The 15115-nt window shown below is 42.1% G+C and overlaps 1 protein-coding gene across 3 annotated transcripts in view; it reads left to right on the top strand.

The window, feature by feature from the left end:
• LOC126999456 (tyrosine-protein phosphatase 69D-like) overlaps nt 1-13885 on the top strand; it is a 32326-nt gene extending 18441 nt beyond the window's left edge. For 2 of the 3 annotated variants that reach the window (XM_050862057.1, XM_050862056.1), the window contains exons 23-27: nt 3931-3945; nt 6038-6175; nt 6588-6751; nt 7373-7508; nt 7744-13885. In XM_050862057.1, the coding sequence (XP_050718014.1) occupies nt 3931-3945; nt 6038-6175; nt 6588-6751; nt 7373-7508; nt 7744-7812 (522 nt within the window). In that variant the 3' untranslated portion in view covers nt 7813-13885. The remainder of the gene's footprint in view (nt 1-3930; nt 3946-6037; nt 6176-6587; nt 6752-7372; nt 7509-7743) is intronic. The other variant, XM_050862058.1, reaches the window with a different exon arrangement.
• Nucleotides 13886-15115: the final 1230 nt, after the last annotated feature.

The raw sequence follows: 15115 nt of genomic DNA, 5'->3' as shown, positions 1-15115 counted from the left end.
TGCGTGTCTGTCTGTATGTGTGTGTGTGTGTTTGCTGGAAGCTGTTGACTCAATACCTTACTTTTTTTTTCATGTGATTGTGAGAGAGATATGAGTGATTTATAAGCTTGTGTATTTTTTATAGTTTTAGGTTTTAAGTTGATTTAATTTATATTTGTAGTTTACAGTGTGCTGTTTGATTTTTGATGATTGCCAATTCTTAGATTCATTCATCAGTGGTTTCATTTTCAGTGTGTGTGTCGGAGCTCAGTAGAATGTTTTATGTTGCCCCCATGTCACCTTTCATCAACCCATCCCTCATTGTCCACACTCATAGCTTGGGAAGTGGTTTATTAACAGTGTCAGAACTAAACTGGCCTCACTCGGGAACAGTTTACACGCTTTTCCAGTGTCTGCACAAGTAAACGTTTTAGTGGCAACAAGGTGCTTATTATGTACAAAGCAAAAGTTTAACACCTTCCATAGCACCTGTGAGAAAGGCCAAACCACAACAGAATCAAAAAATTGCACACCTAACATGGATCATTTCAATATTGGGATTATCAGTTTATTATTATTACACTCAAAGTAAGGCCATGGAGTTGCCTTTGGTGGAGGTTTAATACAAGCACCCCGAGACGTATTGATGTAAATATCACCTTTAGGAAGTGGCAGGGTGTAGTTGTACATGTGGGTGGGGAGCAGAGAAGGGCAAACCTTGGGAAGTGGCTAACAAAGCTGTGGGAGACGTTCCATCCCTCCAGTGTGTGTTTGTCACAGAGGTAGGAATGGGGAGCTGGGTAAGGAACCATTGACCCGCATCATAGGAGAGTGTGTTTGTGACAGAGGTAGGAATGGGGAGCTGGGTAAGGAACCATTGACCTGCATCATAGAAGAGTGTGTTTGTGACAGTGGTAGGAATGGGGAGCTGGGTAAGGAACCATTGACCTGCATCATAGAAGAGTGTTTGTGACAGGTAGGAATGGGGAGCTGGGTAAGGAACCATTGACCTTCATCATAGAAGAGTGTTTGTGACAGGTAGGAATGGGGAGCTGGGTAATGAACCATTGACCCACATCATAGAAGAGTGTGTTTGTGACAGGTAGGAATGGGGAGCTGGGTAAGGAACCATTGACCTGCATCATAGGAGAGTGAACTACACAGTTGCTCACATTTTATGCTTTTATAGTATGTAATCACACATGTCTATAGTGGGATTATAACTAGCTCTGATTGCACAAGCACATGCTTACATTTTGCAGTTGGGTCACCCAGTGCTCAGCTGTTGTTTATCATAATTACATACATTATACATTCTCTCCATTTCCTATTAGCACAGCCAGGCGATGAGTTGTGTTTGTGTGATATTCACTCATGATAAAGTATCTTTGGCCAGGTACATGAAGTGCTTAGATGTAGGAAATAAGGAAAATGGGAGATATTTTGCAGCTTGAATGAGAGGAATCACAGGATGGTGTATTTATGGTTCATGAGTGTGCTTGCCATGCCTGTTAATGTTAGAGGAGTGGGCAAGCACTTGGACAGTAGTAATGAAAGTTTTTGGAAAATCATGAGCTCAGCCGTGCAACAGATGAACCTTGTAGTGTGTTTTCATGACATCCTCGAGGGTGCGGTGCCAGTGAAGTGTTTCAGAATTTCAATAATCTGACCCACCATTAAGCAGGCAGTGGTGACATGTATACCCAGTGTTTACATGTATGAATGTATGTATGTACATGTTGGTAATGCTGCCCAGCTTTGAGAGGCTACTCAAAAAAGGGAATAATGTGTACTTTGTCCATCATGTGTCATGCTGAGTTTGCCAGGCTGTGGCAGCAAGCTGTGAAGCAGAAAATTAGGGGCGCTGTGGTACTTATTGCATGATGTAGCCTAGTTGCTCTCTCACTGTAGACCTCACCTTCAGTTGGCTCTCACACTCACCAGTAGCGGCCATATGCATGGGTTCTGTCTCCTCGGCTGCCATGTCTCACCCTCCACAGTTTTCTTTTCCTTCCTTTAGGCCACGTGATGCTAGCTCTACTTTTCACTTCACTGACAATATTCTTCTCGTTGTGCAAATGTTTTATAACTTCCAGATATAAAAGTTTTTAACTTTTTGTATAGTTATCTCCAAGCTAAGGTTTTAGCTTCAGTGTCTTTCTCAACTGCAATTCAGAGAGTATATCAAAGTAAGCCCTCACTGAGAACAAGCATAGCTACATACCACTGTCAATTTCTGAGTCACTATTTCATTTGTTATTGGAAAATGTATTCCTGTGCTTCACTCTCAACTAAACTACAATAAGTGTGATGCAGTGTTGTCACAGTACAGTAAATGTCTGGCCAGTGAACTTGCATCACATGCTGACATGAGCTTCTTTTATATATTTTTGTTTTGTTTCTATTCGTGTTTGTTTATCAATTTTTTATACATTGTGCCAATAACTTGTATCCAGTTGTAACTGTTAGAGACTTCCTTTAAAAGATGTTTTGAGAGCATTATGACTGGAACTTCACTTGAAGGTTGAATGAGTTCTTCCGTTCCCTTGTAAGCACTTAGTTGTGTAAATAATTTTATCTTCTTTGGTGTTAATATTGAGTCATGAGGCGCACCAGACTAATTCATCCCCAACCTCTGTAAATATTACCTTGATCATCGTCATTACCAGCAGCAGCAGCAACAGCAGCAGCAAGCAGTGATGGCATCGTGTCTGCTTCACATTATTATTATCCCCCCCACACACACTTATATGTGCCCTCCAACTCCCTTGTCAGTCAGATGTTTGCCTCATTGATTTTAAGATGTTGATTATATCTGTGATAAGCTTAAAGTAATTGGTTAATCAGTTGGCATTTTCAGATAAATTATCCACGGATTTTTTCTTTTTATGGCCAGTGTCTAAAAACACTATTTTGTTCATTAATCTCCCATTAATATTATATTATAAAGCTTTTATATTGTCAGACTTAGTAAGTCACATGGAATATGTATCGACAATTTTTGTAATAATTTCAAAAGCAGTCACACACAAAAAGTTACTTTTATGCAGAGAAACTGCTGATTGCTGTACTCCACAATGCACATCAGCATTATGAGGATCATTAACACTGGCATCTAACTTCAAATTGCCAAATGTTAAGCATCAAAATATAGTTTAAGTGTAAAAACATATTTATCACCAGACATTTTTACTTGACCATTAGTTAGGTGACAATAATGTAAACTTTGTTATTATGACCAGTGCTCTGCACAGACTGTGCATTGTTTGGCATCAAGGAAATGTCATTTGATTTAATATTCAGTTATTCCTAAATCATCAACTACTTACAGTGAACCACCTCCTCTAATAGTGTTAGGTTAAGCCTCCTCCCCCCCTGCCCCCTAAAATTGCTCTGGAGGTGAATCCATGTTGAATTGGAGCCTCTCAGTTGACCTGAAGCCCCTCAGCGGGACGTGATCCAAGGAGGCCTGCACATGTGACACCAACAGTGGCAGGTGGCAGCCTCTCAACCCTGCTGGATCATCATAAATATATCTTTTATAAGTTCTTTACTTTCTCATGTTGCAATGACCCCTTTAAATCTTGGTCCTTCCTTCCCCCATATTGGTACTGATGCTTGTAGGGTGACGTCAAGCAGAAGCAACATGAGCAGCCACAAGACTCATTTCCTTTGATCCCAGACCCTAATGGACATGTGTGCTGTAGGGAGTAGAGGAAGATGACTTTTTACTTGCTCTTAAGCCTGATTAAACTTTCAAAATAGTACTTTGCTCAGCTAAAGTTTTGACTAATATTTGTAGAACTTGCTGAGTGATTCTTGTAGTTTCTTCCGTGTGCTGCAGTACAAACAAAACTTAATGCTTTTATTTTTAGATTTTAAGTTAGTGTTTTACTGTGTCTTACATCTTTTGTAGCCACTCACTGATCACATATATTGATATCCCACTAGGTGCGCCACGAACAGGTAAATTACCAGCAAAATTGATACGCTCTAAATTAGTGTAACCTCATGTTTACTAACTCCCAGACCTCCCGGAGCTGAGCTTACTAACTCTACTAACTCAGCTTCCTGCTCCTCACCTCCTCTGTCTTGGGGCTCTCCCTCTCTCCTCCTGTCATGCCTGTCACTCTTTGCCAGGAAGGATTAGTGTAAAACCTTGACCTAATGCTTTATATCAGTAGAATTTAAAGTTATTTTCCACCCATTAGTAACATTTAGAATACTGTTGGCATTTCAATGACTATCTATTCTAATACAACAGCATTAGCAATTTTTTATAGATGAGATTCAGTTATCAAGGTTTTATGTCAATGCCTTCCTGACCTGCCTCCTCTCTCTTCTTGGCTGTGGTGGTGCTGCTGCCTCCTCCTTGGGCGGCCAACAAGCCCCGTGCTCCTACAACACCTGTCACCATAGCTGTGTCTTCATAGCTGGCTGTTTTGCTGTTGTTGTAGTGCTTTTGACTCAATTAAATTCCTGAAGGTTTTGTCTTGCTTTGCTGAGTTACAGGGAGATCCTTGTTTTCAGGCTCCTCTACTTATTGAATCTTTTATTATTTGTTTTGCTACAATTATTTATATTATCAGTAACCATGATGGTAGAATTCCTCCTTTTAATATTTTATTTCCCTATTTGTATTTCCAATTGTTTGTGGGCTTATTGCTTGTCTCTGGCTGCTGAAACTGAATAGTTATCCATTGTTGTTATCGTGTGGTTCATCATAGTGAGTACAAATAATGCAATGTAGTAACAAGCAGTCTCCCTGGATTCCCCCTGCCCTTCAGACTGAACATAATGCCCATCACTCCTCAACCTAACTCAGTGAACCCCCCCACCCACACACATGCTTTGCCTTGCTCATCCAAGGCATCCACCAGTGCTTTGCTACCCAACAGTTATGACTCTCCTCTTCCCTGTAACTCATTTCTCAAGCCTTTATGGGTATTTCTTCTTTTCCACAACTTGGTGTAGGGAATTTCATCTCCCTTATGTCTACTGTTTTACAGATCATTGATTTGCTTTACTCTGCTTATTGATGTTGAAAAAGTGTGCTGGGGAAGTGCACAGAACCCTAACATGGCAATGGGTTTCAAGGGGTCCTGGAAGAAGCAGTAAAAGCAGTGTGAATGGCATGTAGAATAAGTAAACCACCCGCTCCCTGTGTTTGTATGGAAGGTTACGTCACCCTTGCTTGGGCTGGGCCTGGCCTCTGGTCTTGCTGTTGTTGGGGTCTTCCTGCATGAATGCCAGCACTGCCCACGACATTTGGTGGATCAGACTGCATATTTGCTAAAAGCCGAACACTCTTGATTTAATAATTTAAGAGGCACTTATGCTTGAATTTTTTTTATAAGTTAAGCTTAGCTTAAGAATGATAGCTTAAAATAACACAGTTAGGGAGAGACAGAAGGATTTTTTTTTTTTTTCTTTTTCACTCATTTCACCTGAAGGTCCAAAGGCTGTCCAGTCCTTGGCACACTTGAGTGGCTGTTAACATGTTGATTGTTTTCTGGAATACTTTTATAATTTCTTTTACAGCCACAAGAATGACAGTTTGAATGATAGTTTGAAACTAGTATGAAGAAAGGTACCTTGGAGAGAGAGAGAAAAAAAAAAAAAAAAAAAAGGTTCCTGTCAATATATGTAAAGTACTAATAAAAAAAAATTTGTGGGTATTTTATCACCATGAACCATATTGTAATCATGGGAAATTGTTAACATTCCACCTTCCTGTTAGGCATGATAAGGAGGTGGCTCAGCAGTGGAGGTAGGTGGAGGCAGCTTAGGAGAATATTGATAACAAGAAAGAAAAGGGCAGTCATAATGATTTGATAACACAGTATATGCTTTGAACCCAAGACCTGGAAATGACAGAAGAGACAAAAGACAACGGACAAAATACTAGACACTCATATCCACAGACTTGGTGAAACACTGAAGTTAAGGGAAAATGTTAGAAAAATTAGGTAGATGCAACACACACAGTCTAGGGTAGGAGTGTCCTTATGGGCGTCATGGGGTGTACATCTGCGTTCTGTTGTCTTTGGCGGAGCAGCTGGGCAGTGGCGAGCAGTGTTGCAACAAGTATTGGCCTGACGACGAGGAGACCTATGAACACATCTCGGTGAAGCTTGTGTCGAGTGAGAGCTACCCCAAGTACTCCAGTCGGTCCTTCCTGCTCACCAACACAAAGGTAAGTAGGATTAGTTGGGTTATTTCCGACATATATTTAGACATTCCATTCTTGCACACCAGTAAAATCTAGTTAGTTTCTGGTATCAATTTGTAATGGTAACAGTGTACTTAGTTATTTATTAATTAGCTTGATTATTTATGACTTGTATTGCTTGGAAACACTCTTAAGATAGCAAATGATCAGGGTAGTTTCCATTAGTTTGCTTCCAGACATTCTATTTTTCCATACCAGTAAAGTCTAGTTATAATGATCATACTGTACTTATGATTAGATTCATATATTAGCAGCCTTTTTTTATTTATTTATTTATTTATTTATTTATTTATTTATTTATTTATTTTTTTTTGTGCCTGTGACCTGCTTCCTTCACCGTAAGAAAAAAAAAACATTGTGTCCGTTCGTCTTCCAGAACAGCGACGTGCTTACAGTCACCCACTTCCACTACATCGGGTGGTCGGGGCTGCTGGGGGAGGTGCCTCTGGTGACCCACGGCATCATGGAGATCATCACCCGTGTCCAGACCCACACTGATGCCACGCTTTCCTCCGCTGCACCCACTCTTGTCCACTGCTCGTGAGTCAGTCAGGCCTGTTGTGTGGGTATGGAGAGGAGGGAGGGACTTTAGGACATTGGGAGGGAAGACAGAGGACATTGGGTTTGTTTAGGAGTAGAGGAGAGAAAGGCTGAGTTAATAGGATGGGGGAAGGGTGATTAATGACGGATATAGTTTGGTTTAGTGACGAAGTGGAAATTGAGTCTGTTTAGGAGTAGAAAAGACAAGGACTTTGGTAACCAGACAGGGAATAAGGGATGATGAAGAATATGGTTCAGTTTAGTGAGGGAGTGGAAATTGAGTTTGTTTAGGAGTAGAAGAGAGAAAGACTTTGGTAACCAGACAGGGAATAAGGGATGATGAAGAATATGGTTTGGTTTAGTGAGGGAGTGGAAATTGAGTTTGTTTAGGAATAGAGGAGAAAGGAGTAGAGAGAAAGGCTAAATTAATCAGACAGAGAAAGGGGGATGATGAAGGATATAGTCTAGTTTAGTGAGGGAATATCTTATCAGAAGTCTTGTGTCAAAAGCATTCACAGTCTTAAAGAAATACTGATAAACTCGTTTCAATAGACAGGACTATACCAGCTGAACTCAATTCAGTAAGAACACTCACACACTGATGCCCTGTGGCACTTCCAGGGGTGGCGGTGACAGGAGTAGCGTGTACTGCTGCCTCAACAACTGCTTGCGCCAGCTGCGCCGCGAGGGACGAGTGGATGTGTTCCAAACCTCCAGAAGAATAAGGGCTCTCAGGCAGTTCCAGCTCCAGGAATTTGTAAGTTGATGAAGCATTGTATACTTTTTTTGAACATCAGGTGTAGAAAACACTATAATTTGAACCATACTTGACTTTTAAACAATAGCTCTCCATTGCCAACTGTGTGTTTTCAGGTCCAGTAAATTGTTTTATTATTTGTTAGCTGTAGAAGTCACCATGATATGCTCCTTAGTTAAGGTTACCATTATAACCCAGCTGCATGCTCTTCATCGCCCACTCTCTGTGTTTCCAGGCCCAGTATGAGTTCTGCTACAAAGCGTTGGTGGAATTCATCGACAACAAAGGCCTCGAAAACCTCTGAGGATGCCACCGAGCGACCAACGTTAGCTTGACACAATCTTAAGAATATGAATTTTAACACTTAAGCAATCACTGCAGGGAGCAAGGATGGAGTTGTTTCTGTATCTGTGGAGTAAGTCTTCTGACTAGGGTAAGTGTGCAGCATAGGCAGGGGTGGACGAGGCATCTGTTCCACCCAGCAAAGGGAGTTGATCACTGGAGGAGTTTTCTGAGCGGAGTAAATCAAGAGGTGTACCGCCGGGTGCGACCGGGGTCTGTTGCGAGGGTGTGAATCTCCCACATCTACTGCGAGGGCACTAGGAGGGGGTCTAGGGGTCAGCATCCCCGACACACCTTGGCTCTGTGGTCAAGATGTTCACCTAGTTTTTAAGGCACAAAAGGTCACATCAAAGAATAGTTTATGCATTCGATTGACTCCAGCTGCTGGTGTGCACGCTGGGCTCCAGTTTCGGTGACTCTTCTGTTATTTCTGACAGTCATTATTGGCATCATGTTGGACACAAAATGATGTACGCATAAAACACAAAGTTGCTCTCAAAAGGACCGGAAAATGAGGCACACCAAAGAGTCATGTGCTCCAGCCGTGGGAGTCAATCAGTCACCTTGGTTTTTGTGACGGTCCCAAGTTTGGCCAAGGGATGTACGTTGTGGCCAGAGGGAAGTGACGTAAAGGGTGGCCGAGCGCTCTGAGGCCACGTTGCTGCCCTCGCTTTTATTGTTTGGTTCATCACATACGGTTTGGTGGTTCCGCAAGCTCGCTCAGTGTGTTTAATTTTAGTTCCGTGACAGTTTCCTTCTGTCTTTGGCGGGAATATTCCTACTTAGAACACATCCTGGATCTCAAAATGAGGATGTGTTTGTGGAGCTCATTCTGCAAGTGTAAATTAAGGAAAACAGGAAACAGGTGGAATATAGCAAGTTGCTCCAAAAAAGTGTTAGGTCTCAGCCATGACTCAAAACATTAATTCATTCCATTCCTTCCTCAAGATTTCAGTCACAGAACTTGCACTGAAATCCAAGTCTTGTCCACATCACAGAAGGCACAGCTTGGGGTCATCTCAAGCTGTGGTAGAGCATAAGAACATAAGGAGTCTGCAAGAGGCTGTTTGCCTATACAAGGTAGCTCCTGTAACAAGGAAGCTCCTGTTTACAAGGCAGCTCCTGTGGAAAGGTCATTCGTCGAGTAGCACAAAACAAGAATAATTGGTAGATTGGCACAAAAACTTTTGCCTACAGGAACAAGATTCGCAGTGCTCAAGCTTGTTAGTAATCATTCTTCGTGCTTGTGTTGCTCATTCTTCATCATGCAGCAGCCTTCCCTCAGATGGAACAGTGAGGGTTGTGTGGCAAGTTTCTGCTTTCTCTAAACTATTCTTGTATTTGTACTAACTCCTGTTTACTGCAGTCTGCTTAGCCTTATGGATTACTGTGCAGTCATGTGAAGGCTTGTGTGTTCATGTAGATGGTACGAGAACGTTGAACGAGGACGCATCATCAAGTGTCTCGCCCTCCCTGTCGTTCACTCAGCAGGATGTGACGTGATGCTTACTCGCAAATTTTTATTTAATATTTAATTTCTCCATAATAAGTATAAGTCTAGTTTCCTGACATAGGTGTTCTGTCATCTGAAAGTGACCCCTATTCTTCCTCCACCACCAACCAAGGTGTAATTCAACTAACTAGACTTATAAAACAATTTTATTTATTAACTTAATGCATATTTTTGCCTTCAGGTGGAATTTGTTGCTCTGCTACCAGCTTTAATCTTTTCATTAATGTTATATAATTTAGTGTCTTCTCACACATGCTATGCACTGAAAGGGAATTGGTCGTGAGTCCTCAGTGTAAGCTATTCTTTGTTATGCCACTGTTAACAGTTTTTTTAACCGACCCAAATCTCTGGTAAAGTTTTGTGTTGCCACTGAACACAGTATACCCCATACCAAAATCTGCAACCCTAGAAAATAACTCTCCAAGCATGCAAGATAATTTTTAAAAGCCTGAAGTCTATCAAGGTCACAGTGTTCTCTGTCATGACGTCCTAACAGAAGGACGAGAGTGGTGGTAATGTGAAATGCTTAGATTGAGGACTTGCTGGTTTGTGTGTTGTGTGACCCCTCTTGCCATGCCACACTATGTCCTGCTTGTGCTGATAGACTTTGTTAATTGGGATACTTTTATTATACACAGTGCAGTGGGGTCATTTTCTTGTTATACTCAAATAAGCTTCTGAGAAATTAAAGATGCAAGGAGACCCCTTCAGTTTTGCTCTGTAGAAGTTACCTCATGACAGAAGCAGGTTGCACAGTGGCAGGACATGGTGTGTGTAGGGCATGGAGGGTGTCACCAGCATGCCTGGGGACCACGAATTGATGCCGACTGCCAGATGCCTTCACGGAACACCACGTCAGTCCTCGGTTCTCACTTGGTTGTCATCCCTCACATCACCGGCAGGACAGTGTGTCGGAGCGATGTGTATTTACCATCCTGCAGCACAAAACAGGAACATGCAGATTCCTTTCACATATTGCCAGATGCCATTGTTGCACTTTAGTCAGTCACAAATATGAGGTTGCCCCTTTAAATTTTATGTTTGTGGCTCCCTTGAAAGTGACGCCCAATCAGATGGAGTTGTTACTCGGCCAAATCATGTTAGGAAGATCAGAGGCATACTGAGGCCTGTTGGGGATGCAGAATGACCGGTGTTGAGTGTGGAAGCGAGGACTGAAGGTGACTGCAAAGCCTCAAGGTACACAGGTCATTGCTGAACCATATCACACTTTTTATGGAATATATAAATGCATATGCAACAGAAGGTATGCATCAACACAGACCCATCATAGCTATTTTTTCCAACAGACAAAAAAGCATAATTTTACTCATCACAATTTCTTTTTTCACTTTTTATTTTCTGTTCCTTTCTTTTTGCTACTAATACCGATATACCACACTGCTTCTTTCCAGCAAAAGAGGAAAGGCATTGGCATGATATGCTAAGGTTGATTAAGGTAGAAGTACTCTTTTTCTATGAGCTGTGTCTTGTGTAGGATAAGGGTCCCAAAGTGTGCGAGTGTGTGAGTGTGTGTACGAGTGTAAGCCTGTTTCTCATTTCTTTCCTCGGCCTTGGTTACCGATATACCTTGAGCTACAACCGTGTGAATCAAAGAGAAGGTGTCCTGGTCTGTTTCTTTAAGAGGTGTGGGTACTCATGCGGCTGCCATGGTATTCACTCCTGCACGCCTCGAGCAAGAGATTACTGAGCTTCATTCTGCTCGTGAGCGTCGCCTCGTGAGCGCTTTTTTTACCGTTGTCCCTTGGGAATGTTAGTTTAATTGATAATGATGATGATCTACGAGGTATAAAAGGTTACTGTTATCATTGCACATTGTAATATAGATTTTGTATTTCATACTTTAAGACTAACAGTAAATTAAGGGCAGCTTGGCCCCGGGGTGAGTGGCAAGTTTATTTGGGTTTTTATATGTTTAAATTATTTGAGAAAAGTGAAGATTATATTATTATTACTTTATAGTGTTATTAGCATCATCATCGTTAATTTATAGGTTACAAGCTATATATGAGGAGCTGATGCATAGTCAACTTTAGGTTAACATTTTTTTCTATGGCTTTATATGTCGTATTCATTATTTTGTGGGTGTGACGGGAGATAGTGGAGGAGCCAGGCATTGGTGTGCAGATGCTGGCCGTGGAGAACAGGTGGAGCAGGCCTTGAGTGGGGAGCAGGTGGAGGAGGTGGAGGAGAAGAGAGAGATAGAGATGTTGGTCCAAAGATTGTTGGAGATACTGATATGCTTGGAATTATTATTATTACTGTTATTATTATTGGAACATTTTTGACAAGTTGGGGAAGGAGAAGACATGGGTGTATTAACCTGAGTGTATTCCCGACTAGTTCCGCTGAGGCTCATTCAAAGCTCACCTAAATACACCCATGTTTCCTCTCTTTCTCTATTATTATCGTTTTTATTAGTTATTATTATTATTTGTGTTAACCTTTGAAGCATGAGTGGTATCGTAAAGCCTGTATCATTGCCCATTTCACACAACACTCTCCTCATCTAGTTTGCCTACTTCATGCAATCACACCTCCGTTGGTGCTCTCTGTATTGTGTTGGGGCAGGCAGAGTCAGAACGTTGCACAAATTTAGCTTCTGTAATTGCAGGATGCGTTCACTGTAAATAAGTGCGTCCCGCTGAGAAGAGGCTGTCAGTGAGGTGGAGGCTGTAGTTTCATCTTTTCTCATAGCCAAGAGCCATGGGTGGGAAGCTAAAGTTCTCTGTCTGGACTAAGACTCGGTAGTTTGATCCTGGTGTGTTGCCCGCAGTTCTGAGATTGGTTAACGTAAATGTATGTGTTCAGCTTACATTAATGTGTTCAGCTTACAGTATTCTCATCCGTTGCCTTACACTCCACCTCAAAATGAAAGAAACGACTCCTGAAGACTGATGGGAGAACATACCAGCCGTTTACAAGTTTGCTTTCTTGGCGCACCGATCTCTTTCCTTTGCTGTAGTCGAGGGTCAATTGAGGACATAAGTTAGCGTTCGAGGGTTTGATTTCACTTCCATGGAGTTGGTGCCACGGGGTCATTGCTGTTGGCAGGAGCAATCAGATATTTGCACGTTTATGTCTACAGTTACGAGAGCGTTTGTGTTTGGACAGGTTTGTTTGATACCCTGGACGAGTCTGGTAACTGGGTGAGAATCAGATGCTGGGAGAGGCAAGATTGTTCACGATGGTTTGGGTGCTATGGTGACTCACTTGATGGGTGGTGTTAGATTGAAAGGGTTGGAAATGATGTATAATTGGCCATATTTTGAGTTTTGTGCCAGAAGGAAGCAGGTCATGCGGTCTTTATGTCTTACGAACCAAAGTGCGTAATTTCTCGAGCATATTGGGAGTACTTCAAAGGCTTTCAGTATGTAGAGATCCAGTATGTAAGGTATTTAGGCTGTGCAGGGAGTGTGGGTGTTGCATATTGCAGCACTCGGCGGTAGAGGAAGCAGGTTCGATGAAGTGTCTGGTGCAGAAACACAAGTCCCGCCGCAGGAAAACTTGCAGCGTGCTCGCAGCAAAGATCAGTTCCAGTTTCTCATGAATGGCACCTGTCATTATACCATACATGTATCAGCTAGTGTGTACGTGTGTGTGTGTGTGCATGTTCTGCTGTGACAACTGGTTTTCTGTGGATCAGTAAGGGGTAAAATGTGTAGTTGACAGACCAAGTGATATTAGCCAAGGGTGTGTTTAGCACATGAGAGGAAGAAAGGGATGAAAGAAAGGATGGAATGAAGAAGAGAAAGAAAAATGATGATAGCTTGATGAAGGGATGAAGGAAAGAAAGCAAAGGATGGAATAGATAAAAGAAAGAAAAGAATGGATTGAAGAAGAGAAAGGGTAGGATAGAAAAGAACAGAAAGGGATGAAAGAAAGAAAGGAAAGGATGGAATAGAGGAAAGAAAGGAGTGTGTCTGAGAGAAGGAAATATGATGGTTGCTTGATGAAGGAATGAAAAAGGAAAGGATTAATTAAAGAAAAGAAAGCAGAGGATGGAATATAGAACAGAAAGGGAAGGATGGAATAGAGAAAGAAAAGAAAATGATGCTTGGTCAAGTTGCGGAGGAGAGAGGTCGATTGAGCAAGTTCAATTCATAACCGGAGTGTTTTTTAAGACGCATTTTTATAATCATTGTACGTATACATGTTTAGGTAGTACCAATATTAGTTCTATTTTATTATTATTACCATTACTCCTGTTGCATGACCTTTATGTTTTCGAAAGTTCGCTCCATACTTCTTATTTCCCGAGTGCAGCTTTAAAACTCACCATTAACGGCCCAGCGCCAACGTATATGTTAATTTTCTTTATCACTGGTATACCCACGTCTCTGTATTCACGTTTACGTACGCTGTTCTTTTAGCATTAGCCGGCCGTTCTGTTGGGTTTCATCCTAAGTTATGTATTGTCATCTGGATTCGTGGGTTCCAATCACGCCCGTTTGACCCTCAGTTGTTGTCACCCTCCCGCCCCACCCGATGTAAGAAACCAAAACAGTCCATAGCCCATCTGTCCATTTGAAAATAATGCCTACTTGATTAAGATCCATAGATTAATGTTACTTTAGCCTACTTAATTACTCCATTCAGTTGTAAGTTAGGGAGGCGGCGCCCGGGGTGTGTCCGGGTGCCAGCGCAACACTGAGGGGTCAAGGCCGCGCCCACGCCAGATATCGCTGTGGCTAGTCTGGTATTAGTCTTACGCAGGTTAGGTCTTCCCGAAAGAAAGGAACATTAGCACAGTAATGTTAAGTCTGTAAGCTAATTATTATTATTATCATCATTATCATTATTATTGTTTATAGTCGCGAGGTTTGGAGTATCGTCTTGCGAGCAGCTGGTGTTTGTTGGACACGAGAAAGATACAAAGGCACTAGAGAGGGAAGGCAAGGACGCTGCTACCCATTTTCTCTCACCGGAAATTTTTGTCACACGTGTAAAAGTTTGAAGAAAATGTATTTGTACAGGACATGTTAACTGAGTTTTCATCCTTCTTACCAAGTGTAAGTGTAAAAAACGAAATTATGGTTGCAAGAGTTATATAGTGCGAATTTCCGCCTATGGTTAGCTACGATATATCCTCCGAGTAGCTCACGTAGAAGTGTGTCCCAAACTTGTTACTAACCAACCCCACTTTTAGTATACAAGGTCACTGAAGCTCTTGTCTCGTTGATGCCCCCAACCCTCCTTCTCCTCCTCCTCCTTCAACACTCACATCACTACATTCCTTTACTGTTTACTTCTCATTTCCTCTCCTCACTCCGCCTCACCTTCCCTTCCCTTCTCCCTCATTTAAGCGTTAAGGTTTTATATAACCTTTTTTTAGTCATGAATTACAGTGATCAGTCATTTGTGAGAGCTTTACTGTACAAAAAATAATAATGTCATGCAGAGTAGTATATCGAACCTTGTATAGGCCCCCCGTACCTCTCTCTTCCTAGCCCTTCCTGTCTCCCTATCGCCCCATCCTCCGTCTTCGCCACACGTCCCATAAGCCGTTCTAGGAGGCCAGACAGGTTCCTCCGTCACTACTTAGGGTGCTTGTTCTCTTCTCTCCTTCGTGAGGTCCAGGGCTAAACACAACACATTTCGAGACATGCGACGCTTCACTCATTAGGGTTCGCTGCTTCAAGACCTCATGTTCTGACAAATACCCAGAGTGTCCCTGAATTCTCGACCTCTTGTTCAGTTGCCGTCGCCTGCCCTCGTCTTTGGATCTCTCCTC

This window comes from Eriocheir sinensis, chromosome 16 (genome assembly GCF_024679095.1).
Source record: "Eriocheir sinensis breed Jianghai 21 chromosome 16, ASM2467909v1, whole genome shotgun sequence".
NCBI lineage: Eukaryota > Metazoa > Arthropoda > Malacostraca > Decapoda > Varunidae > Eriocheir > Eriocheir sinensis.
Note: the sequence above shows the minus strand (reverse complement) of the source record. Positions and strands in the feature narration are given on the sequence as shown.